The sequence below is a fragment of the Capra hircus genome, chromosome 13 (genome assembly GCF_001704415.2).
Source record: "Capra hircus breed San Clemente chromosome 13, ASM170441v1, whole genome shotgun sequence".
Classification (NCBI taxonomy): domain Eukaryota; kingdom Metazoa; phylum Chordata; class Mammalia; order Artiodactyla; family Bovidae; genus Capra; species Capra hircus.
The window spans coordinates 71,084,229-71,110,000 of record NC_030820.1 but is presented as its reverse complement, the minus strand read 5'-3'; the positions used below and the strand labels follow the sequence as shown (position 1 = coordinate 71,110,000).

At 46.0% G+C, this 25,772-nt stretch overlaps 1 protein-coding gene across 6 annotated transcripts in view; it reads left to right on the top strand.

Annotated features, from left to right (window-relative positions):
- The window catches only part of PTPRT (protein tyrosine phosphatase, receptor type T), a 1,156,023-nt gene that overhangs the window by 307,055 nt on the left and 823,196 nt on the right, over positions 1 to 25,772 (top strand). For all 6 annotated transcript variants that reach the window (XM_018057887.1, XM_005688694.3, XM_018057889.1 and 3 more), the window contains exon 2: positions 16,560 to 16,685. In XM_018057887.1, the coding sequence (XP_017913376.1) occupies positions 16,560 to 16,685 (126 nt within the window). The remainder of the gene's footprint in view (positions 1 to 16,559; positions 16,686 to 25,772) is intronic.

Below are 25,772 nucleotides of genomic sequence, written 5' to 3'. Positions count from 1 at the left end.
TTTTTCCAGTGTTTTCTTAGGCATGGCGGTGCGGTTCTAAGAGAGATTCCTAGGAGGTGCCTGCCAGATTGTACTTCAAAGGGAATGTGACTCGGGCAAGGTCATTCAACCAGCTGGTGGCAAAGCCACGCCTGTAATGCAGGCTGCTTTCTTCCAGGCAAATCCTCCATCTTCAAGACCACCTGCCGCTCTCGTCCTGTCAGAGCCAGAGCTGTGATGTGGCTTAGAGAATTGTGGCTTTGTTAGAAGTTCATTCCTGTTCTGGGAGTGTGAGCCTGAGGGGTAGTCATGTTGGCAGGGGCTGTACTCATAGGATCCTATGTCTTAGGCCTTTTCAGATTAAAAAACATAAAGTTAGAGGTGCCTGAGTGCTTGTTCCAGGGATGAGATATGTGTCTGTGTGTCCCTGACATGAACTCTTGGCATTGGCGAGGCGGAGATGAGGCAGCTTTAAGGTTCTGGGTCTGTTTGCTGTGCCTGGGAGTCTTAGTAATCTTAATCTTCCTTAAAGGCCATGTCCTTGATCGCTAGCAGAGTGCCTGCTTCCTGTCTTTGGGTGCCTCTGTCTTTGTGAGATTAACTTCTCCAGGGAACTGAAGTATCAACATTTGAAGGAAAGATTTGCACGGGGTTAATGATTTAACAGGTTGACAGGCTAGCACAGCTCAAACCACAGTTACCTAAGTCACCGTCAGCATTCTCAGGACCTCAGAACCCTTCCTCCTGGTCGACTGACTCAATCTCAATCACAACATCCGGGTACTATGAGCTTTCACTTCGTGGAGGCTCCTTTTATCCTCTGACCTTAAAAACCTTTCATTTCACATTTAATGCACATTTAACAGGCCATGATACATGGAGCCCAGCTGGCCACCACAGACAGATTTGCCAAAGCTCTTCTGAGAGCTCACACCAACTATACGTAATGATAATATTCAGACCTCAATAAATAGTGACCAGTTTGGTGATTTATATGGGGCTGGATGCTATTATTAAGTTTAACTGACTATCTGGAATCCTAAAGTTTTTACTTTGTCATTAGATGTTAATATAGATATAAAAACTGAGGACAGAAACTAATTTCTGTCAACCAGACCTAAATGTGTCTGAGGATTTTGTAGGCACAGCATAGTGTAGCAGAGAAATGATAACCTTTGGGGAAAGGAAATAGAGAATCCACAAACACAGGGAACTTGGATTGGATTCTTATTTTGTTGGAATCTGTTTATCCATCTTTAAAATGAGAGTGATTAATTCCTGGATCCTGGGATGTCTGTTAGGATTGTGTAGGATTATGTAGGATTATGTGATGCCTGACAAGGAATAGCTGTTCAATCAGTTCAGTCACTCAGTTGTGTCCGACTCTTTGCGACCCCATGAATTGCAGCACGCCAGGCCTCCCTGTCCATCACCAACTCCCAGAGTTCACTCAAACTCACGTCCATCGAGTCAGTGATGCCATCCAGCCATCTCATCCTCTGTCGTCCCCTTCTCCTCCTGCCCCCAATCCCTCCCAGCATCAGAGTCTTTTCCAATGAGTCAACTCTTCGTATGAGGTGGCCAAAGTACTGGAGTTTCAGCTTTAGCCTCAGTCCTTCCAAAGAACACCCAGGGCTGATCTCCTTTAGAATGGACTGGTTGGATCTCCTTGCAGTCCAAGGGACTCTCAAGAGTCTTCTCCAACACCACAGTTCAAAACCATCAATTCTTTGGTGCTCAGCTTTCTTCACAGTCCAACTCTCACATCCATACATGACTACTGGAAAAACCATAGCCTTGACTAGATGGACCTTTGTTGGCAAAGTAATGTCTCTGCTTTTCAATATGCTATCTAGGTTGGTCATAACTTTCCTTCCAAGGAGTAAGCGTCTTTTAATTTCATGGCTGCAGGCACCATCTGCAGTGATTTTGGAGGCCCCCAAAATAAAGTCTGACACTGTTTCCACTGTTTCCCCATCTATTTCCCATGAAGTGATGGGACCAGATGCCATGATCTTCGTTTTCTGAGTGTTGAGCTTTAAGTCAACTTTTTCACTCTCCTCTTTGACTTTCATCAAGAGGCTCTTTAGTTCTTCTTCACTTTCTGCCATAAGGGTGGTATCATCTGCATATCTGAAGTTATTGATATTTCTCCCAGCAATCTTGATTCCAGCTTGTGCTTCTTCCAGCCCAGCATGTCTCATGATGTACTCTGCATATAAGTTAAATAAGCAGGGTGACAGCGTACAGCCTTGAAGTACTCCTTTTTCTATTTGGAACCAGCCTGTTGTTCCATGTCCAGTTCTAACTGTTGCTTCCTGACCTGCATATAGGTTTCTCAAGAGGCAGGTCAGGTGGTCTGGTATTCCCATCTCTTGAAGAATTTTCCACAGTTTATTGTGATCCACACAGTCAAGGGCTTTGGCATAGTCAATAAAGCAGAAATAGATGTTTTTCTGGAACTCTCTTGCTTTTTCGATGATCCAGCAGATGTTGGCAATTTGATCTCTGGTTCCTCTGCCTTTTCTAAAACCAGCTTGAACATCAGGAAGTTGACGGTTCACGTATTGCTGAAGCCTGGCTTGGAGAATTTTGAGCATTACTTTACTAGCTGTTCAATAGGATCACTTAAAATTTTTTAAAAATTAATTATTTTTGGCTGCCCTAGGTCTTTATTGCTGCATACAGAATTTCTGTAGTTGCAGCAAGCAGTGGCTACTCTCTAGATATGGTGTGTAGGCTTCTTGTTGTGGTGGCTTCTCTTTGTTACCAAGCATGGGCTCTAGGCCCGTGAACTTCAGTAGTTGCAGCCCTCGGGGTCTAGAGCTCAGGCTCAGCAGTTGTGGCACACGGACTTCCCAAACCAGGGATCAAACTGGTTCTTAACCCCAGGACTACTAGGGAAGTTCCAGGGAACACTTTCTTTTTCCACCTTATGGATGTGTTTATCAAGTACCGACCATATTCAAAGCACGATGATATATGATGAGCCAACGTGGGTACCTTACTTGCCTTACTTCTTGCCATGTTTTCCGTGTCTGACTCTCCCTAGAACATAAACTTCCTGAATGAAGGACACACAGCTTTTCATCCCTAGCTCCAAATCTGGTTCCTAGAATAATGTCTGGTACATAGTAGGCACACAATTTAGCATTATTGAGTGCCATTCAAGCGTGGTTGTTGAGTTCCTCAGTCATGTCCGACTCTTTGCAACCTCATGGACTGCAGCACGCCGGGCTTCCCTGTCTGTCACTATCTCCCAGAGCTTATTAAAATTCATGTCCGTTGAGTCAATGATGCCATCCAACATCTCATCCTTTATTGCCCCCTTCTCCTGCTCTCATTCTTTCCTGGCATCAGGGTCTCTTCCAAGGAGTCAGCTCTTCACATCAGCTGGCCAAAGTATTGGAGTTTCAGCTTCAGCATCAGTCCTTCGAATGAATATTCAGGGTTGATTTCCTTCAGGATTGACTGCTTTGATCTCCTTGCAGTCCAAAGTTCGAAAGTGTCAATTCTTTGGCTCTTGCTGCTCAGCCTTCTTATGGTTCAACTCTCACATCCATACATGACCTCTGGAAAAACCAAAGCTTTGTCTAGATGTACTTTTGTCGGCAAGGTGATGTCTCTGCTTTTTAATATGCTATGTAGATTTGCCATAGCTTTTCTTACAAGGAGCGTCTTTTAATTTCATGGCTGCAGTCACCATCCACAGTGATTTTGGAGCCCAAGAAAATAAAGACTGTCATTCGAGCATGGGTTAAATTAATTCAAAGGTAATAAGGAAGCATGAGAATTGCCAAACTGGAGGGGTTTAGTGGTTTTTCATGTAAGAGATGTTATGATAGAGTTGAGAGGGGTTGTGCTTTGGGGTCAAATTGAAGGTAGTTTGATTCCTGCCTCTGCCGTTTACAAACTGTAGCCTTGAGGAAGTTACTTAACCTTTCTGAACCTGATTCCAACTTTGCAAAATTGTACATTGATTCCCAGAGGGCAACTCACAGGGCTGCTGTAAGAGAAATAAGGTAGAGCTTCTAAGGATCCTACCACTTTGTTATTCAGGATTATACAGAGTGAGCACAGAGGGCTGATTTCTTCCAAAGTGAAACTTGGGAAAGCTTTGACTGTTTTCTCCCAGAGACTCTTGATGTAGCGGTTATGCGAGTCCACTCCTTGCTGGGCCAGGTAGGAGCACCTGGCTGTGGCCTCTCCAGAGCTTCTCTAGGGTCTGTCACTACTGGAGCGGAGGTCTACAGTGAGGCCAAAGGGAACACCAGGGGCCCAGAGAGAGCCGTGTGTGGACCACATGACTCCTCCTGCCCTTGGACCATCAAGGCAGTGAGTGGAGACCCAGCTGGCTGACCTTGCAGGCCCTGTTGGCTTGGGATGTGTGGCTGTTTCTCTTTCTTTTTTCCTTTGAAAAATAATTATGTGCTAAAAATAAGTCAGTTTCAGAAGAAGAGGTGTTTGGTAAGCCATGTAATCCTGTAGTGGCAGCAGTGTTAGTGGCCACTGAGGGTTATGGCCCAGAGACCAAGACGGTGGCGTGCTGCCTTGGTTTAGACCCCAGTCCAGCCATTGCTGAGCTGCGAGATTTGGGGCAGGTTGTTTAGCTAGTTCTCAGTTTTATTGTGCATAAAGCATGGGTAGTAATAGCATCAGTGTCTGTGGGCTCCTTGAGGATTAAAAGAGAAAGCTCCTGGCCTTGGCCTAGCACAGTGCACAGCACATGGTAAGCACTCAACAAATGCCAGTTGCTGTCATTTCCGTTTCCACGTCAAGGAAATGGAGGCTCGAGATTTTCTCTGACCCACCAGAGGTCAGAGAAAGTGCCAGAACCAACCTGGGTGTCATCCTCTGATGCTGTCTTTCACTCCTGACACTTCTTTGCACTCAGTTCATTCATTCATGAGGCATTTATTGAGTTTCCCTTAAGCTCTCAAGCATCAAAGTACCCAGGTCTTTGATACCTCCCGACGATTCAGTGGCAAAGAATACAGACATATGCTTCCTGCCCCCATGGACTTAAACAGGTGGTAGGAAGACAGAAAATAAATAAGCAGATGAGTAGATAAAAAAATTCTAGAGTTCTTCAGAGGATGTGAATAACAACACTGTCGAATAAAAGTAAGACAGTGTGGTAGAGAAGAATTGGGAGAGAGGAAGTTGTTTCCCATGGAGTCTTCAGAGAGGCTTCTCTGAGAAGGCTGAGATTAATGTTTGATGTGGAAGATACCCCGTGAATCACTGGGGTGAGAGTATTCCAGGCTAGGGGACCACTGGTTTGGGCTTCCAAAGCTTTGAGAAGATGACTCAACTCCTGCCAGAAAGCAGTAGTTGGCCCTTCCTTCTGTGTAGAGGAAACCTTTTCTCGCCTTTCCCAGCCAATCTAAAGTTTCCCTGAAACAGGTTATGACCCTTGGCCAACCCTTTCTCTCCAGCTCCCTCAAAAACAGAAATGCAAAAAGACATCACCGTTGCATGAGAAAAGATGAAAGATGCTATTCTGGCTTCTGAGTCGCGCTGGCCCGGGGCCAGGACAGCTGGCTGCAGTCCCAGCTCTGCAACCCCTCTCTTTGCAGCCTTGTCCTTTTCATGCCTGTCTCCCCACCTGTAAGTTTCGGAGTTGGGCCAGGTGACCCCTTCCCTCCTGACACGTGGGAGAGCAGCGAAATCCCTGAATCCACTCAGGGGTTGTTGAGGGGAAACAAAAGCAGGTTTCCTTGGTTGGGTGGGGCCGCCATCCAGGCTGGTGGAGCCTCCAGCTGGGTCTCCAGACTGGGCCATCTTCACGTTACCCAGAGATGCCCGTCCGCCCCCGCCCGCTGCCTCATCTTCTTGGCAGGGTGAGCGCTGACCCTGCACATGGCGCCTTCTTTCCTTCCTGGTCGTGATGCCTGGCAGCATCTGCTGAGACGTTACCCAGAGCACGGCAGACGGCTGTCTTCCCTGCTCTCTCCCGGAGCCTGGGAGGGCTGGCACACGGGAGGAGACATGGTTCTGCCTGCCGCGTCCCACTGGGTTCTCTTCTTCCGGGACATTCAGATGTACCACACTGAAGCCCGTGGCAAACCTCGCAGAGAAGCTGGTCTGAGCAGAGGCTTTTATTTCCAGGGGACACCTGGCCCTCCTGTATCCCGGCAGACGTAGCTGGGTGACATGGTAGAGGACAGTCACCATCTCCCAGCGTGTCAGAAATTGAGGTGCCCTCCAAGAGAGTTTAATTTATTCCTTTATTACCTGGTCAGAACCTCTGACCTGAGAGGTTAGGTGGTTTGCCCAAGGTCACACAGCAGTAAGTGGTCAATGAAGCTGGGCTTATCACCCTAGGCACTGCTGATGCATTCAGGAGGTGACGCACCAGCTCAGATAGTTTCTTTAAAGTATTTTGTTTGGAGATTATGTTTTGAGCCTGGGCACATAGAACATAGCTATTTTTCCCATTTCTCATTCATATGCTGGGATTAAATAATGTGTGTGCACGCGAGTCACTTCAGTCGTGTCCGACTCTTTTCGACCCTGTGGACTGCAGCCCACCAGGCTCCTCTGTTCATGGGATTCTCAAGGCAAGAATATTGGAGTGGGTTGCCATGCCCTCCTCCAGGGGATCTCTTCCTGACCCAGGGATCGAACCCAGGTCTCTTGCGTCTCGTGCATTGGCAGGTGGATTCTTTACCACTAGGGCCGCCATGTAACAAATACTTACTTGGCACCTACTATGTGCCAGGCTTTGTTCCAAGTCTTTACAATTACTAAGTTTCCCCAATTCTGATCACAACCCCCAAGAGGTGAGCACTGTGATTTCCTCATTTTATAGATAGGGACATTGAGGTACACAGAGGTTAAATAACCTGGTCAAGGTCATACAGTTAAAAAAAAAAGTACCAGAGCTGGGGTGCTGGCTCCAGAGTCGTACCTTTAAGCCCTGTGGATGCTGAGTTTCACTGGTCACAGACCATCATCTGCTAGTCAGGAGGGGCATGCTTTAGAGTCACTAATCTCCTTGAACTCTCCAGTTCACACCAGAGCCTGGAAAGGGAGTGAAGGCATCGGATTAGCTTCAAGAAGGTCGCTGTGTCTGTCTGCTCCACTGTGCCGTCTTGGAAGTCGGAACACGTCTCTGGTCTAAAAGATACCCAGCAGCAAGTTCATTATTCTCCCTTGAAGTCCCTTTGCTAACTTCCACCTTTGTTGTTTTCCTGGATTTATTATAATGGGCCAAATTAACCTGAGTTGCCTCCCAGAGTCTCTGGGAGAAAGAACCAAATGAGCAGATCAGACACTGTTTTCTGGGTCCTTGGGGAGTGCCTGAGCCATCAGAGAGACATCATCTTATTTATAATACATTCACTGTTCAAAGAGCTTTAAAACACTTTTTTTTTTTCCTATTAGGAATATTGTTTCTATCTGTTGAGTCCATGAGTGTTTGACATTGGATGACTTTATAAAACATTCTACTAATTGGATTTGTTAAAGCAAATAAATCAAACGCTAATTGGAACGTGCCCTGCCATTATTTTTGCTTACTGAATTAGATATAATGGTGTGAAGGCCTTCTTATCATATTTGTGCACTTATTTAAACACCCCCTTGGCACACACTTCTGCAAATTCAATTAGATATTCCAAAAAGGAATTCAATTTATGCCAGGCTGGTTTACATTCATTCCGGGGGCAAGACTCGCCTACCCATGATAGTCTGCCCACGATTAATAAGCCACTTAGATATCGCCCTGCCTTCAGAGACTCTTGTTGGCGCGAGGGCAGCATCTTGATGACTTGGGGGCTGTGGGGCTTTATTGCTTGAATGTGTGTGTCCACAGAGCAGGGCTGGCTTCATGGGTGTGTCACTTGGGCACTCAACCAGGGCCTGGCACTTGGAAGGGCTCTGTGCTTCGTCTAATGATCTGCAATGGTCATGTTGAAATTCTTAATCGTTTTGAAGCAAATGGCTTTGCACTTTGGTTTTGTGCTGGCTCTCCCATGAATGTAGTAGCTGAGATCTCCCTGGTAGACTTTCTGGCCAAGAAGGGGGTCCTTGATTTGAGTCTTGGCTCTGCCCTTGATTGACTGGGTAATGTTGAGAATGGCACCTGCTCTCGCCTTGGTTTCCTGGTCTGTGAAGTAGGAGCACCAGTCCTTACCCACTGAGAACACGTGCTGTGATATCGGTGAAGTGTTCCCACATATGAACAAGTTCTGTTCTGAGAGCGCTCTTGTAAGCCCAACTTGTTTGTAAGTCCAACAAAGTTAGCCTAGGTACCCAACCAATACAATTTGCTATATAGTACTCTCAATTCTAAAGGAACTCAATCATTTATATTCACTGGAAGGACTGATGCTGAAGCTGAAGCTCCAATACTTTGGCCACGTGATTTGAAGAGCCTACTTTATTAGAAAAGACCATGATGCAGGGAAAGATTGAAGGCAGGAGGAGAAGAGGTCGACAGAGGATGAGATGGTTGGATGGCATCACCGACCCATTGGACGTGAGTTTGAGCAAGCTCTGGAATGTGGTGAAGGACAAGGAAGCCTGGAGTGCTGCAATCCATGGGGTCACAAAGAGTCAGGCATGACTGAGCAACTGAACAACAACTGTGTTGTAATAGGTTTATAATACTTTTCACACAAGTAACACATTAAAAAAAGATTTTTAATCTTAAAGTACCTTGAAAAGTACAGTAGTACAGTACAACTGCTGGCATACAGGGCCTGGCATCGAATGAACAGGCAGGAAGAGTTAGGGAAAGGAGGTGTGGGAGGTGGTAGAGCTGAAGAATGGTCAGCATTAGGCCACTGGCAGGGATGGGCAAGGTGCAGTTTCACGCACGCCTGACATTGATGGCACAGGTTCTGGTTCCTTGCTGGAACCAAATGGATGTTCACATCTTTGAAAGTTTGCAGCTTGAAGGTTCAGATATTGGGGACTTAACCGTATTTAAATCCAGTAACCTCTGGTGCTTCTCTCAAGCTTTTATCCTACAGGCTGGGAATGTAGCTTGGAAAGGAACGCAGTGGATGACATGCCCCCCGCCCCCGCCTTCCACTTCCTGCAGGAAAGAAGAAACGTTCTACAACTGCGAAATGGGAAGGAGGTGTCAAAAGCACATGACATCAAACACTCAAAGGGTGCAAACACGGTACTTTTCTGTGACTGTGTTAAAATTGTAAAATTTTACGGGATCAAAGCAGAGGTTAGCCAACTAGAGCCTCCAGGCCAATCCTGGACCTTCACTGATTTTGTACTCCATCCTCAAAGGAAGATTGGTTTTTACATTTTTAAATGGTTAGACAAATCAAAAGAATACTGTTTTGTGACATGTGGAAATCATAGGAAATTCAAAGTGCAGTGTCAGTAAATCCAGTCTTATTAGCAAACAACTCTGCCCATCTTTCTGTGTGACTTGTGGCTGCTTCTGCTACAATGGCACTGCTAAGTCTTAGTGACAGAGACCAAGGGGCCTTCTGTGGTAGGAAGAATATCAGATTGGTCCTCAAGGTTACTGGCCCCTGGTATTTGTGTCTTGTTTAATCCCTGTCCTTTGGGAGGGACTGGGATGGAACAGATTTCAACATTTTCTAGATTTTTTTTTTTTTGATGTGGATCATTTTTAGAGTCTTTATTGAATTTGTTATAATATTGCTTCTGTTTCATATTTTGGGTTTTTGGCTGGAAGGCATGAGGGGTCTTAGCTTCCCAATCTAGGATCTAAGCTGCACCCCCTGCATTAGAAGGCAGAGTCTGAACCACTGGACCTCCAGGGGAAGTCCCAGATCTCACTCTTATGATTAGGTTACGTCAGTGACCAAGGTGAAGGGATTTCACAGATATAATTAAGGTCCCAAGCTGGCTGACTTTAATAAAAAAGGAGATGATCTTGTTTGGGTGGGCCTGACTGAATCAGATGAGCCCTTAAATAGGATGGAACCTTGCTCAGGAAGAGAGTAGAGAGGATTTATGGCAGGAACTGTGGGTGGCTTCTAGGAACTGAGAGCCGCTTACATGATGACCCCCAGAGGGCAGGAGTGAAAGTGTTAGTCACTCAGTCATTCGGACTCTTTGCAACCCCTGTAGCCCAACAGGTTCCTCTGTCCATGGGCTTCTCCAGGCAAGAGTACTGAAGTGGGTAGCCATACTCTTCTCTAGAAGCCCTGATGCTATAATTATTACAAGGAACTGAATTCTGCCAAACACCCTGCAAAAGTTGACATGGACTCCAGAAAGGAAATCGGGTCTCCTGTTACCGTGACCTCAGCCTTGTGAGGCCCTGATAAGGTGCAACCTGGCCTTCACTTCTTACCTGTGGAAACCAGGAGATAAAAAAAGCAATGGGTGTTGTTTTGAGTTTATGATAATGTGTTGGTAGCAAGAAAAAACCAATACACCTGTAAGGGGAACATCTTTACTGTCTGACCATCTATAGAAAAAGCTGGTTGACCCTTGTCTTAGGGAGTGGGGTTGGTAAGACTTAACTTTCATGCGTGTATGTGTGCAAGCTCTGTCATGCCCAACCCTTTGTGACCCCATGACCCACTTTGTGACTGTAACCTGCCAGGCTCCTCTGTCCATGGAATGTTCCAGACTAATACTGGAGTGGGTTGCCCTTTCCTCCTCCAGGGGATCTTCCCGACCCAGGGTTCAAACCCTCTTGCATCTTGTGCATTGGCAGGCAGATTCTTTACCACTGCACCATCTGGGAAGCCCACTTCCATGCACAAACATACATATATAAGTATTAAAAATGTGCATATATTTATATACATACTTAACATAGCTCAAGTACAGTGCCTCGCATGGAGCAGAAGCCCTGGAAACCTTTAGTTTCTCTTCTGAACTCAATTCTGTTCAAGAATACATAGGATCATATCTGAGAAATGCAGAGGCAGACACATTTATATTTTTATTGAATTTCTATTCCTCTCATTTTCAAAAGAGGAGCTCATGTTTAAAAAAAAATCCTGATTGGCACTATAAATTTTATTTATGCTTTAATGCATCTTAAAGTATGTATCCTGCACTATTTTTACTTCCCTTACAGATGCTGATATGCTATACATTACCAAACCCAAATGGATTTTCAAAATCCAATTTCCTTTCTACCGTTTTCCATTTCTCTGTTGACTTTTTATGCTTGACTCACGTCAGAGCATCTGGGGCCTTTGCTACATTTTGACCTCAACCTGTCCAGGGAAATAGCTTCTCTGTCCCGATGTAGGGAGATACTGCTGAGTCCTCAGCTTATGGCCGGGTCCACAGTTATTTGGGTCTTCTCCCACCTGGGACATGGGCTTTGGAGGCTGAGCCCAGTTCTAGGAGTGAGTGTAGGTTTAGGAGACTTTTGTTTTCTTCCAAATTGATGGTGATGGGGTTGACATCAGTTGAGTGAGGCCGCTTTAAAACGGAGTGAGCTGAGCATCCAGATGGCTGTCTTTTGGGAATCTCTCCAGTTGTAAGCCTTCCCCAAGTAGCCTGCCACAGACACCCGTGGTCTGGAGCCTCTTCAGCAGGTGTTATGGTGCCAAGGAATTCCACCAAGAGAGGTAAATATAATTTGTGAAAGAGCAGGCGGAGCTGCAATAAGACTTAGGATCATGGGTCTGAATACTCCATGCTGAGGACCCATAGAAAGCTAGCCTTCTTGCCCTTCTCCTCCTTACGGGGGGTTCTTAGTAGCCAGTCCTGGTGCTGGTGAAGCGGCTCGCATCTCTGTGGCTCCTGAGAATTTCTGGCTCTCTCTGAGTCTTTGGCATTCTTAACTTTGACCACTGGAAGCCTCCTTTGTGATCCATTTTGCACACTAGAAAGTGAAGGCCCGATAAAGAAGAAAGGAGGTGAGCTGAAAAGGCTGTACCCCCTGGCAGTGTAGACTGCTGCCAGAGTGTATAATCTGAAGCACATAACCACTCTTATTTCTCAGTGTGTTGTCTGAGAGGAAGAAAATCCAGGGAGAATTGCTTACAAAACACGAATCAAATGTGTTTTCTCCTCCCGAACAGCTTTCAAAACTTATCTCTGGGTCAAGTCAGGCCGACAGGGAACTAGTCTCTGGATTGTACCATATTGGGTTCCAGTGAGTTGCTTTTCCTGAATTGTATGTTTGGTTGACGCTATCAGTTTATATTGAGAGTGATTATGAGAAATACTCTCATGAAATTGACCACGCACCTCTTGCATGGATGTTGTTTCAGATATTGTGCATTGTGGGATGGTTGATTTCTGTTACCAGTACCCCTGTGGAGAAGTTCTTGTGTGATCTAAGCACCTGGAATGATTGTAATTTACCAGAGCTGTTTGGCTTTTATTGTCTGAACACAGAGTATCCAGTAACTGAGCAGATTGTCCTTTTTCTGCTGGCATCTGGAAGCTCAGAGTCAAATAGGTGACTCCCTTTCAGCAGGCGGACTTGTAGGAAATGGCGGTGTGGACTTGTAACTCTCTCCTTCTGTCCTGCCTGTCTGTCTTCTCCTGCCTTCAGTTTGCTTTTTGCTATCTCTTGCTGTATTTCCTGCTTCTGTGTTTGTCCATCATCTGTTGGCTGGACTAGAGTTGTGACCTCGGCAGGTTGTTTAACCCCTTAATGCATCAATTACTTTACACTTAAAGTAAGGATTAAAAAACCTACTTCACAAAGTCATGAGGATTAAGTGAAAACAAACGTGACCTCAGCAGTTTTCTGTGATCAGTGCCTAGTATATTACCTGACACAGAGCAAATGCTCAAGAGAGCATGCTTCTTATATCAGTCAGCATATGCAAGGCTCCGCTATGGTAACGACTAAACCCTAAGATGTCAGTGGCATTAAGACTAGAAAAGTTGGCATTTTGCGCCTGATGTGTTGAATGACAATATTATTGGTCAGGTGACTGGGTGACTCTCTTTCAGTGAGTATCTCAGGGATCTAGACATCTCTCTCTCTTGGATGCCACTGTCTTCAAGTACACCTTTGAAAGTCTTTGCAGTAGGGCAGGTGAGAAGGATTGTTGGGAAGAGATTACTTTTGTGGACTAGTGTTGCACATGTGGAGATCACTTTATGATACATTTCCAGGGTTTACCACGTTGTCTTCCCCACATGCAAAGTGGCCTGGAAATGTAGAGTTCTCATGTGTCTAAGAGAGAAGATCTCAACAGTTTTCCATAGGCCTACTATCATCTTGGCTGTATGTTCCTCTAAAGACCTGGAGGCTGATCTCCGTTTAGGATGATCAGTCAGCTCTTCCAGTGAACGCTTGAGATGCTGCAGGCTCCTCCGTTTGCCATTCAAGCACGTTGGGGTCTGGATGCTATTGGTGGCATTGACTTAGTTCATTTATCTCCCACAGGCTGGACTTCGGTGAGGAAGGAGTGGTGTAAGAATGGGAGAAGGCGGTCCTTCCTGAGCAGTTGGAACTGTTGCTGCTACCCTTTTCTAGGTTTCAGATGGAATGTGTTGTGTCTCATATCTGTGGCATTCACTCTGCTGTTTTGGTCAGCTGAGGTCTATAGAGGGAGTGGTTTGGAGAGGCTAGTTTGGAATTTGGCAGACAGGCAGCATGGGGAAGGAGCTTTCTAGGTAGAAGCGGTGAGTGTGAGACCAGAAAGAGCAGGTGGAGTATGGGGACTGTTATCAGCTCACTGTTCCTGAAACGTAGCTTGGGGTCTGTCTGGTATCCTACTCACAGTTTTAAAAAATGTTCTTTATTGTGGTAAAAGTCACATTATATAAAAAATCCTATTTCAACCATACATAACCGTACACTTCAGTGGCACTAAGAACATTCACATTCTGTAACCCTCACCATCATCCATCACCTTAAGTTTTCATCTTCCTAAACTGAAACCTTGTCTCCATCTTCCCTACTCCCCCGGCCCTTGGCATTTACCCGTGTACTTTCTGACCCTATGAATTTGACTCTTCTTAGTACCTTGTATAAAACAGTCTGACAGAACTTAGCGACGAAACCACCACCACCACCACCACCAGGTACCTCGTATAAGTGGGATTGAACAGTGTTTGTCTGTACCTAATGTATATTACAGTGCATTTTTAAGGTTAACTTATCAAACAGATTGTACCTTTTTTTTATAATTTTTTATTTATTAAAAAAGATTTGTTTTGGTTCATTTGTTGTTGTTTAGTCGCTAAGTTGTGTCTAACACTTTTGGGACCCCATGGACTGTAGCCCCGCAGGCTCCTCTGTCCATGGGATTCTCCAGGCAAGAATACTGTAGTGGGTTGCCATGCCCTCCTCCAGGGGATCTTCCTGAACCAGGGATCGAACCCACATCTTCTGCCCTGGCAGGTGGTTTCTTGACCATTGAGCCACCAGGGAAGCCCACTGGTTTATTTAGTCAACAGATACTTCTTCAGCCCCTCCTCTCTGCCAGCGCCATTTCCCAGCCAGTCTAAAGCTTATTGCCTAGTGGAAGCTGGTTGACTGGCCCTGTCCTTGCCTTTCAGAGGTCACCCTTCTTCACTCTGTCTGGGGTGCAGTCTCCTCTGCTGTCTGCCCCTGACCTTTCCTGTTATCTCTAAAGACTTCCGTCTTTGTCTGTTGACCCATATGCATCCACATGGTCCATCCATTCTTCCCTTAGCTCCCCAAAGCACAGTGACACGGCTGCTGTTTGTAGCCAGCTCTCACTGAGGGCTCGGAGGGACTTGACACTACCGGACAGGGAACTGTTGCCAATCCATGGTCAGAAAGGCTTCCTGGACCACACCAACCTGGGATCCCCTCAGGCAACCCAATGCCAGCCTTCATAGCACATTTGGAAATGCAGTTACTTACTAGTTTGCTTATTTCCTGTCTGCCTCACTCATTCTTTCTAGTGATGGCACGCCTCTTATAAACCACTGTATAGGTAGCGCCTCATTCTCTGCTCGATCTACCCTAAAAGCTCGATTAAATAATTGTGAGAGAAAGAATGAAGACATGGAAGCAGACAGAAATTTTAGTTTCTACCAGTGCATCAGTCATTTCCCATCACAGGAAATTTCTCATTGTCTCTCACCTTCTGTAGGTGTCTGCTTTACATTATGTTTCTTGGACCTCTCTCTCCCTCTCTTTTCGTTCTCTCTCTAGGTGTCTATACTGCAAATTCCTGTTGCTGTCTAGTGCAGAGCTATTTAAATCTCTGAACTCAAGCCCCAAACTTGCACTGCCAGAATAGATTCAGCCCTCCTTTGTCCAGCCTGACTCGTTGGGGCTGCCAAAGACTGACTCTTTCAGGTTTCCATACTCAGAAAGAAAGGGCGTGGAGAGAGCTTTGCCCTCATAGGTTTACTTTAGTAGTGTTGTGACTATATTCTGTATCAGATCTGTCAACAGGCCTTCCACCACCATTAAGCAGAGGAAGCCCCAGGTCTGGGTACAGAAGAAGGGTTTTGACCTTTGTTGCTGATGGAGAAGGGGGAGTGGTATTACATGAGGCTGCAGACACAGGCAGGGGTTGTTCAGGGATGGTTTCTGTATGTGGATCAGAACCACAGATGTGGTTTGGATGTGTGATAGGGGAACCAGTGGCTGTTCAAGGAAGGGAGGTGATGGTGTGATGAGGTCTGAGCAGCCAGGAGACAAGAAGGCACTGGAAATGTGGACCAGCACGTAAAGCTCAGTCCTGGGGGTCTCTCCTTCTCTGCACATCCTGCCAGCTCACCCTGGAGTGCTCTTCCTCCTGCTCTGTGCCGGTGGAGGTGCTCCTAAACTTCAAAGCCCTGATTATTTCTCCCCTTCTACCTCCCATCCCAGAATATAGTCACCTTTTGCTTCTCTGTTCAGACCAGCATTTCCTGGTTGCAGCACCTGTTCTATACATCACATCTTTCAGTGTCACCTGGAGGGAACTTAGAGCCCAGAGCGTGTGCTCAATCCAGTTTACACAACTAATTGTAAAGTGCTGGTGGTGGATGGCTTGGACTTTTAGGGAGAAGCTTTAAATACTGACAGCCTTGACTTCATTATCTTCCTGGGGCACAATTGTCTAATTCTCTACAAATTTGATTTTTACTCCATGAAAATTGCTCTTATAGGGAGTGAAGTGGGTGCTGAGAATTTTTGCTGTGCCAGTTACTTTTTCTATATTACTCCATTTTATCCTCCTGATATTTCTGCCAAATGGATCTTCCCATCCATATTCCAGGTAAGGAAACTGAGACACAGATGGCAAAGCATCTGGTCCCGGCTGACCCGGCTTTGCAAAGCTGAGATCCGTGTCTCGTTTTGCAGGACTCCGAAGCTGGTGCTCAGCCCACTGCCTCGCAGCATCTCTCCACGTTGGAAGAAGCAATTAAAGAGGCATGCCTTGGCATTAATTTTTTCTACTTAGATGGGGACGTTGCTGTTTACTTTCTCAGGAAGGAAGATTGAAATCAATGTAACTAGCCTTATTAACTTTTTTAAATAGGAGGCTTGCAGATGCCACTGTCTTTCCTTAGAGCACCAAAGCAAATATAAAAAAATTCCAATTTGCTTGCCTTTAGGAAAAGAAAATCTCCTCCAGAGTTTAAAATTCAAAGCTGTAAATGAAGAGCCACTGAGATGGGGGTAACGAACCAAGCCTCAGACATAAGGATATACTTACCCATGTCTCTTTTGTCTGCAGGTGGCTGTTCCTTTGATGAGCACTACAGCAACTGTGGTTATAGCGTGGCCCTGGGGACCAGTGGGTTTACCTGGGAGCAGATTAACACATGGGAGAAACCAATGCTGGACCCAGCGGTACCTACAGGTACGTGACAAACTGTGCTTGAGGCTCTGATGGGGGTGGTAGCTTTTACAGTGACTCATGGAGAAGAATTTTATTCTGGGTTGAGCTGTTGGGGAGGGCAGTAGGTAACTCTGTTGGTAGTAAGTTCATCACCCCCAGAGGTATGCAAACCAAGGCTAAGTGCATTCTTAAGGGTATGGTAAAAGTGTCATCTGGATTCAGGAAACTTTTAGATTTCTTTGAGCTTTGAGATTTTGAACTTTAGCTACAAGTGGGGCATCCCTGAATTTTGTCTGGGAGTCTGAGAGTAATGGGATCTTAGGGGAGGAGCACTTCTCCATAATTTGAGGTCATTTCTTTCCTCCTGGACTACACAGACACAGCTTGTAAATAAATATACAGGGCGACTTCTACAGTCCAACTATTACTGATAAAGTTGATGTCCCAACATCCTGAATGACAAATTTACTCTTTACCAAGGGGACTGAAGGCCTAGTATACATTCCTGATGAATACCTGCATGAAGCAGGCCTTTGAGAATTATAGCCAGTGTATTCCAGGGAAGGTGTGGCGGAGGAAATGCTTTTGTTCTAGTTGGGCCTTCAGAGGATTGGATGATGCTCATCTACACTGGGGCTTGCTGTTTGCTTTACTCAGGTCTCCAACTCAAATGCTAATCAATTCTGGAAACCCTGTCTTAGACACACCCAGAAATAATGCCATACCAGCTATTGGGACATCTCTTAGCCCAGTCAAGTTGACACACAGAATTAACCGTCACACCATGAATGGCCTCAACTCTCCACCGAACTTCAGTTGCCATCAGACATCCCTTAGAAACTTGATGTATGTGACCCACTGCACAGCTGCCTTGTCTTCTCAGCTGCTCTGAGAGACAGCTTTGCCAGGATGTCATTAAGCTGGAGACAGAAAGGTATGCAGAGGTGTCCAGGTGCGGGTGAAAGGTGATCAGAGATGTCCAGCTGAGGGTGTGACCAGTGTGACCATACTGACTCTGAGCTTGGCTCCCAAGCAGGAGGCTTGTATCTTGGCTCTACCTTTCCTACTGAGGACATCAACTGCTTGTGTATCTTTCTCCCGCATATAGCCATAGCCCCCCAGGTATCATAAAGCTGTGACATGGTACAAAACTGAGCTTTTCAGATACGGTAGGATCCTACTTTACATGAGCAGAATGGCCAAAACTACACAAGCTGGTTAGTAAGGTGACCATGGGACCACCTCTAGGCCTGTTGTCCCACCATAATTTTTTAAAATGCGGACTTTTACTCTCAGAAATGTCTTCGTTTATGTAATAGAATCACTCTTTCCATTAGAGACACCAGGACTGTAGCATGCCTGTGCTGAAGGCTACTTACCACGTCTTCTGTGCTCTGTGTGGCCATCATTGATGTTGGCCAAATAAATTCAGATCTTATGAAAAGTTAAAGTGTTAGTCGCTCAGTCTTGTCTGACTCTTTGCTACTGGATGGACTGTAGTCCACCAGGCTTCTCTGTCCGTGGGATTCTCCAGGTAAAAATACTGGAGTGGGTAGGCATTCACCTCTCCAGGGGGTCTTCCTGGCCCAGGGGTCGATCCCAGGTCTCCTGAATTGCAGGCAGATGCTTTACTGTCTTAGCCACCAGGGAAGCCCCCAGACTTTACAGTGCACGTGTGTATGTGCCGTATGTGTGTATGTGTTGTGTGTGTATTTGCACACATGCGGGCTCTTCTGGCTCATCCTTAGACCACTAGATGCCCTGTAGGGTCATGCAGGCTCTCCAGACTCAACATCTCCCAAATTGAACTCTTGATTCTTCTCCATCTACTCATGCTTTAGCGCTCCTTGTCTCAAAAGGCCACTTCATCACTCTGGTGCTGATTCAGAAACCCAGGGGTCACACTTCTCTCTTCCCTCTCTCCGTCTCCCTCTCCTTGTCAATCACTCCATCCTACCCCTTCAGCCCCTGAGCCCATCTCAGGTCTGCTCACGTCTCTCCATCTCTGCCGCCACTGCCCTGGTGCCATACCATGCTATCCACTCTCGCCTGGGTCACAGGTAGACTTTCACACAGGCTTTTCAGCTTCCTCTTTTTTAAAAAAATATTTCATTTTTAAAATTAACTTTATTGCAGCATAGTTGCTTTACAATATTGTGTTAGTCTCTACTCTGCAGCGAAATAAGTCAGCCCTGCATGTGCGTATGTCCCCTCTGTTGGATTCTTTCCCCTTCAGGCCACTGAAGAGCACTGAGCAGAGTTCCCTGCGCCACACAGTATGCTCTCGTTAGTTGTCTGCTTTATACACGGTATCAATAGTGTTTATACGACAATCTCAACTCCCAGTTCCTTCCACCCTCCATTTTTCACCCCTTGGTGCCCATACGTTTGTTCCCAGGTCTGTGTCTCTATGTTTGCTTTGCAAATAGGATCATCGCTACTATTTTCCTAGATTCCACATACATGCATTAATGGCTTCCTCTTCTGACTTTAATCCACTCTCTGCACAGAAGCCAGAGATTGTTCTAGAATGTTGGCCTGTTCACCTTACCTCTTCCTTTCATTGCCCCCAGCCAGCCTCTGCCTGGAATCTTTTTGAGGCTTTCCTCTTGCTCTGAGGAGAGAAGACTAATGCCCAGCAGTGGCCTCTGAGGCCCTGCAGGCCTGGTCCAGCCTCCCCATATCATGATCTCACCTGTGCTCACTTCACCCTGGATTTTATCACTTATATGCCACTGAAAGATGAACTGCCCAGGTTGGTAGGTGCCTGATATGCTACTGGAGAAGAGTGGAGAAATAACACCAGAAAGAAGGAAGAGATGGAGCCAAAGAGAAAATAACGCCCAGGTGTGGATGTGACTGGTGATGGGAGTAAAGTCTGATGCTGTAGAGAGCAACATTGCATAGGAACCTGGAACGTTAGGTCTGTGAAAAAAGGTAAATTGGAAGTGGTCAAATAGGAGACGGCAAGAATGAACATCAACATTTTCGGAATCAGTGAGCTAAAGTGGACTGGAATGGGCGAATTTAACTCAGATGACCATTCTATCTAATACTGTGGGCAAGAATCCCTTAGAAGAAATGGAGGAGCCCTCATAGTCAACAAAAGAGTCGAAATGCAGTACTTGGGTGCAGTCTCGAAGATGACAGAATGATCTCTGTTCATTTTCAAGGCAAAACATTCAGTTTCACAGTAATCCAAATCTATGCTCCAGTCACTAATGCTGAAGAAGCTGAAGTTGAATGGGTCTATGAGGACCTACAAGACCTTCTAGAACTAACACCCAAAAAAGACGTCCTTTGCATTATAGGGTGCTGGAATGCAAAAGTAGGAAGTCAAGAGATGCCTGAAGTAACAGGCAAATTTGGCCTTGGAGTACAAAATGAAACAAGGCAAAGGCTAACAGAGTTTTGCTAAGAGAACCCACTGGTCATAGCAAACACCCTCTTCGAACAACACAAGAGAAGACTCTGCACGTGGACATCACCAGATGGTCAACACCGAAATCAGATTGATTATATTCTTTGCAGCCAAAGATGGAAAAGCTCTATACAGTCAGCAAAAACAAGACCGGGAGCTGACTGTGGCTCAGATCATGAACTCCTTATTGCCAGATTCAGACTTACGTTGAAGAAAGTCAGAAAAACCGCTAGGCCATTCAGGTATGACCTAAATCAGATCTTATGATTATACAGTGGAAATGAGAAATAGATGCGAGGGATTAGATCTGATAGACAGTGCCTGAAGAACTATGCACAGAGGTTCATGACATTGTACAGGAGGCAGTGATCAAGACCATCCCCATGGAAAAGAATGCAAAAAGGCAAAATAGTTGTCTGAGGCCTTACAAATAGCGAAGAAAAGAAGAGAAGCAAAAAGCAAAGGAGAAAAGGAAAGATATAAGCATCTGAATGCAGAGTTCCAAAGAATACCATGGAGAGATAAGAAAGCCTTCCTCAGTGATCAGTGCAAAGAAATAGAGGAAAAGAATAAAATGGGAAAGACTAGAGATCAATTCAAGAAAATTGGAGATACCAAAGGAACATTTCATACAAATATGGGCTCAATAAAGGAAAAAAATGGTATGGACCTAACAGAAGCAGAAGATATTAAGAAGAGGTGGCAAGAATACACAGAAGAACTATACAAAAAAGATCATGATGACCCAGATAATCATGATGGTATGATCACTCACCTAGAGCCAGACATCCTGGAATGCAAAGTCAAGTGGGCCTTAGGAAGCATAGCTGTGAACAAAGCTAGTGGAGATGATGGAATTCCAGTTGAACTATTTCTAATCCTAAAAGATGATGCTGTTAAAGTGCTGCACTCAATATGCCAGCAAATTTGGAAAACTCAGCAGTGGCCACAGGACTGGAAAAGGTCAGTTTTCATTCCAATCCCAAAGAAAGACAATGCCAAAGTATGCTCAGACTACCGCACAGTTGCACTCATCTCACACGCTAGCAAAGTAATGCTCAAAATTTTCCAAGCCAGGCTTCAACAGTACGTGAACCATGAACTTCCAGATGTTCAAGCTTGATTTGGAAAAGGCAGAGGAACCAGAGATCAAATTACCAACATCTGCTGGATCATTGAAAAGCAAGAGAGTTCCAGAAAAACATCTACTTCTGCTTTATTGCTTATGCCAAAGCCTTTGACTGTGTGGATCACAACAAACTGTGGACAATTCTTCAAGAGATGGGAATACCAGACCACCTAACCTGCCTCCTGAGAAATCTGTACGGAGGTCAAAAAGCGACACTTAGAACTGGACATGGAACAACAGACTGGTTTCAAATTGGGAAAGGAGTACATCGAGGCTCTATACTGTCACCCTGCTTATTTAACTTATATGCAGAGTACATCATGCACAATGCTGGGCTGGATGAAGCACAAGCTGGAGTTAAGATTGCTGGGAGAAATATCAATAACCTCAGATATGCAGATGACACCACCCTTATGGCAGAAACCGAAGAAGAACGAAAAAGCGTCTTGATAAAAGTGAAAGAGGAGAGTGAAAAAGTTGACTTGAAACTCAACATTCAGAAAGCTAAGATCATGACATCTGGTCCCATCACTTCATGCAAATAGGTGGGGAAGCAATGGAAACAATGAGAGACTTTATTTTGGAGGCTCCCAAATGGTGACTGCAGCCATGAAATGAAAAGATTCTTGCTCCTTGGGAGAAAAGCTATGACCAAACTAGACAGCATGTTAAAAAGCAGAGATACTACTTTGTCAACAAAGGTCCATCTAGTCAAAGCTATGGTTTTTCCAGTAGTCACTTATGGATGTGAGAGTTGGACTGTAAAGAAAGCTGAGTACCGAAGAATTGATGCTTTTGAACTGTGGTGTTGGAGAAGACTCTTGAGAGTCCCTTGGACTGCAAGGAGATCCAACCAGTCCATTCTAAAGGAAATCATTCCTGAATATTCATTGGAAGTACTAATGTTGAAGTTGAAACTCCAATACTTTGGCCACCTGATGTAATGAACTGACTCATTTGAAAAGACCTTGATGCGGGCAAGATTGAAGGCAGAAGGAGAAAGGGACGACAGAGGATGAGATGGTTGGATGGCATCACCGACTTCATGGGCATGAATTTGAGCAAGCTCTGGGAGTTGTTGATGGACAGGGAAGGCTGGTGTGCTGCAGTCCATGGGGTCGGAGAGAGTCGGGCACTACTGAGCGACTGAACTGATTGATTGAGAATGTTCCAGACCCTTTTCTGCCTCAGGAACTCACATAAAATTGGCACCCTTTGTACAGCCTTTGCCTGCCCCTGTTCTCTTGTTCTTCCTCTTTGTATCTCCGCTCTTGCATCACTTCCTTAGGCCGGTGCTCCCTAGATGCTCCAGGCTGGGTCACCTCCTTCTGTAAATGTTCCCCATTGCACCCTCCACTTTTCCTCAAAACATGCATCACTGATGTACCTGTTAAGTGTATGTTGTATCCCCAAATGAGAAGTTCCATGTCAGCAAGGACCATGACAGTCTTCTTCCTGGCTTTATTTTTAGTGTTTAAGTCAACACATCATACACAGTATATATGAAATACAATTTTATTGGATGCATGCATGGATGGATGGGCAAATAGTCTTTATTAAGTGTTTCTTTGATGCAGGAATGAATGATAAGCATTCTTAAATGCCTTTGGGCCTTTCCTTAACTGATCACACATTTAAAGTCTTTGCTATCATCCTTCCATTCTATAGATCAGGAAAGCAAGTTTCCCCCCAGCCGAGGGGCACTGCTGCTTTCCCCACCATGACGCTCTCGCTCCTGGAAGGAACAAGCCTTGCTTCTGATCTTCATTTTCTCAGCCCCTCATTATGGCACAGTGGCGTTTCATAAATATTGGAGTGTGCTAATACAAACTTTTGAGCTGTTCTAAATAGAGGCATTTGATAATGATCACTGAAATTATTCTGTCATGATGCGCCTGTGGATTTCAGCAGCTCCGCGTGCTTCTTAGGCAGAGAGGCATGAAAGTGAATTTGGATTAGGCGAAATTGTTTGTTCTTCTCTTGGGCAAAGACAGAGATCTTCCTCTTCCTTGGGTACAGCCAGCAGTTTCCATCCTCTTGGAAATCTAGTATGATGCCAGTATTCAGATGCCCCACAAGCTTTCACTGAGTCCCTTCTGTGGGTCAGGCTCTGTGCTAGGCTCTGGGTCAGTCCGCTCATGCCCCTTGGGTGCTTCCCTGGCACATAGGATGACCTGAACTCTTCACCATGCGTGCAAAGTCCTGGATGACCTAGTGTCTCTTCTGAGGCCCTCTCCTGCTCTCTCAAAATGCTCCAGGCACACTGGCTTGTTTTCAGCTCCTGATCAGGGCCCTTGCATGTGTTGTGCCCTCTCCCTGCAGTGGGTGTCTGCTCTTCACTTGCCTGGTTCCATCAGGTCTCGGCATCACCCCTTCTCCTTGGTCTGTCTGATGAAAGACCCCCTTGAAGTTCTGTCTTATAGCATCCTGTTCTCCGCTTTCAAAGTCCTCATCATAGACTTGTTGTGGGCCAGCTTCTTCCAGTCCTACACCATAGCCTGCTGACACTGGGCCTCCATCCCTCTGCCTCGATTTCTTCATCGTTAACGTGGGAACCAGCGTGAGAGTTAAGTGGACTGGTGTCTGTATGAGTATCGGCACATAGTAGGGTGCATTGGTGCTGCTTTCCTTAAGTTCTTTTCTGCTTGTTACAGGGTCTGAGACTGTCAAAGTCTACCTTGGAACCTTGTCCCTTCCTTCAAGCTCACCTGACCCTAGACGCTGATTTGCACAGGTGACCCTTCTAGCAGGAGGTCTGCTGTGGGCCCTCATGGGCCCAGAGAGGCTTTTCCATACCCAGGATACATGCTACCCAGAGGGAGGTCGCCTTCTCCATCTTCTCTGTTAATTCAGTCCTTACTCAGCATCTGTCTTTCTCTTTCCTCATCTCCCTCCTTGAGAAAAACCCTCAGGCTAGCATTCCAGGCTTCACATCTGGTTTTGTCCCCACCTTGTCTTTGCAGGGTCTGTTACAGACAGTGGGTGTTACTGTACCCTCAGACTCTCCATCTAAGCTTCCATCTTGCCCAGGGAACAACTGGAACTGCCTCTGATTCCCAGCTGTGCCATCCCCAACTTTGGCATGAGTTTCCACATGTTGGCAGTGAGGTCCAGCCCTGGGCCTGGCCAGAGGGTTTCTGAGGAGCTGAGGGAAGAGGAAAGTGCCAGCAGCTCTCTTTTAGAGGTGCTTAAGCTAGGAGGCAGTGGGACTGGGAGGTTTCCCTCTATTTCCTTCTGATGCTTGTAGGACATTAAGTGTCAGAATGAACCTCAAGCTGCAAACCCAAGTGCGCAAGAAAGGAGGCATTTGTATCAGCCTGGATGAGACCCTGAGCCTCCAAGAAATGAAGCCTTACTTTGTAGTTGTTCTTTGACCTCCCCCTCTCCCTTGGGGTCTACAAATGTCCTGGGGCTTAAACAGGTCCTTGTGGTTTCCTCTGAGAAGCCCGCCCTTGCATTCCTTATGGTCCCTCTGGGTCCAGTGATCCTGCTGCTGCTTCCCTAGGCTTGGAGCCCTTGTCCTGAATCAGCCCAGCCCAGATATCTCACCGAGGATCTCTCGTGGGGGTTTGTCTCCTCCTCAAGTATTACCATGCGGCAGTTTTGGACCAACAGATCCATCTCTTTCCTCTTTTCAGTGTAGGAACTTCTTCCCTTTCCTTCCTAGCCCTCAAAGCCACAACTCATCTTAGGCCAGCCCTTCTGAGACCCACAGCATAGTGTCTTTCGAAAGTTTAGACCTTAAAAAAAAAAGGAAGAAAGAAGGAACCCTTGACTTCAAGCAGCTTCTTCTCTCCATCCTGTACAAATCTCTAGAGCAGAGAAATACAAAGGGTTCTTCCCTGGAGAATCCCAGGGATGGGGGAGCCTGGTGGGCTGCCGTCTGTGGGGTAGCACAGAGTCGGACACGACTGAAGCGGCTTAGCAGCAGCAACAGTTAGTTATCCGATTGGAAAGGGCAGGGGTTGGAAAAGATCCAGAGTAAACAGACAGACAGGAATATTTCAACCAATCAGCTGCCGTGGAAGCAGGCACAGAGCCTGGATGGTACTGGCTTTTCCTTCATGCCATTGGCCCCTTGGCCAGTTCGCTCTAATAGATGCTAATATTTATAGTTCCTGCCAGTTCACTGGAACTGCTAATATTTATAGAGAGAAGGTTGGGGTCTGTTATGGGTTGAATTGTGTTCCCAAAGAGATAAGTGGAAGTCCCGGTCCTTGGCACCTGTCACTATGCTTGTATTTGGGGATAAGGTCTTGGCAGATGTAGTCAGCAAAGATGAGGTCATGCTGGTTATCCTGAGTCCTCGTAGAGTGTCTCTGGTGGAGGAGAAGTGGCACACAGCCACACAGGGGAGAAAGCCATGTGAAGCCAGAGGCAGAGACTGGAGTGATGCATTTACAGGCCCAGGAAAGCCAAGGATTGCCAGCAGACCCCAGGAACCAGAAGAGGCAAGGAAGGATCCTTCCTGGAGTCTTTGGGTGGGGGGGTTGTATGTCCCTGCTAGCACCTTGGTTTCAGACTCCTGGACTCCAGAACTGTGAAGGAATAAGTTTCT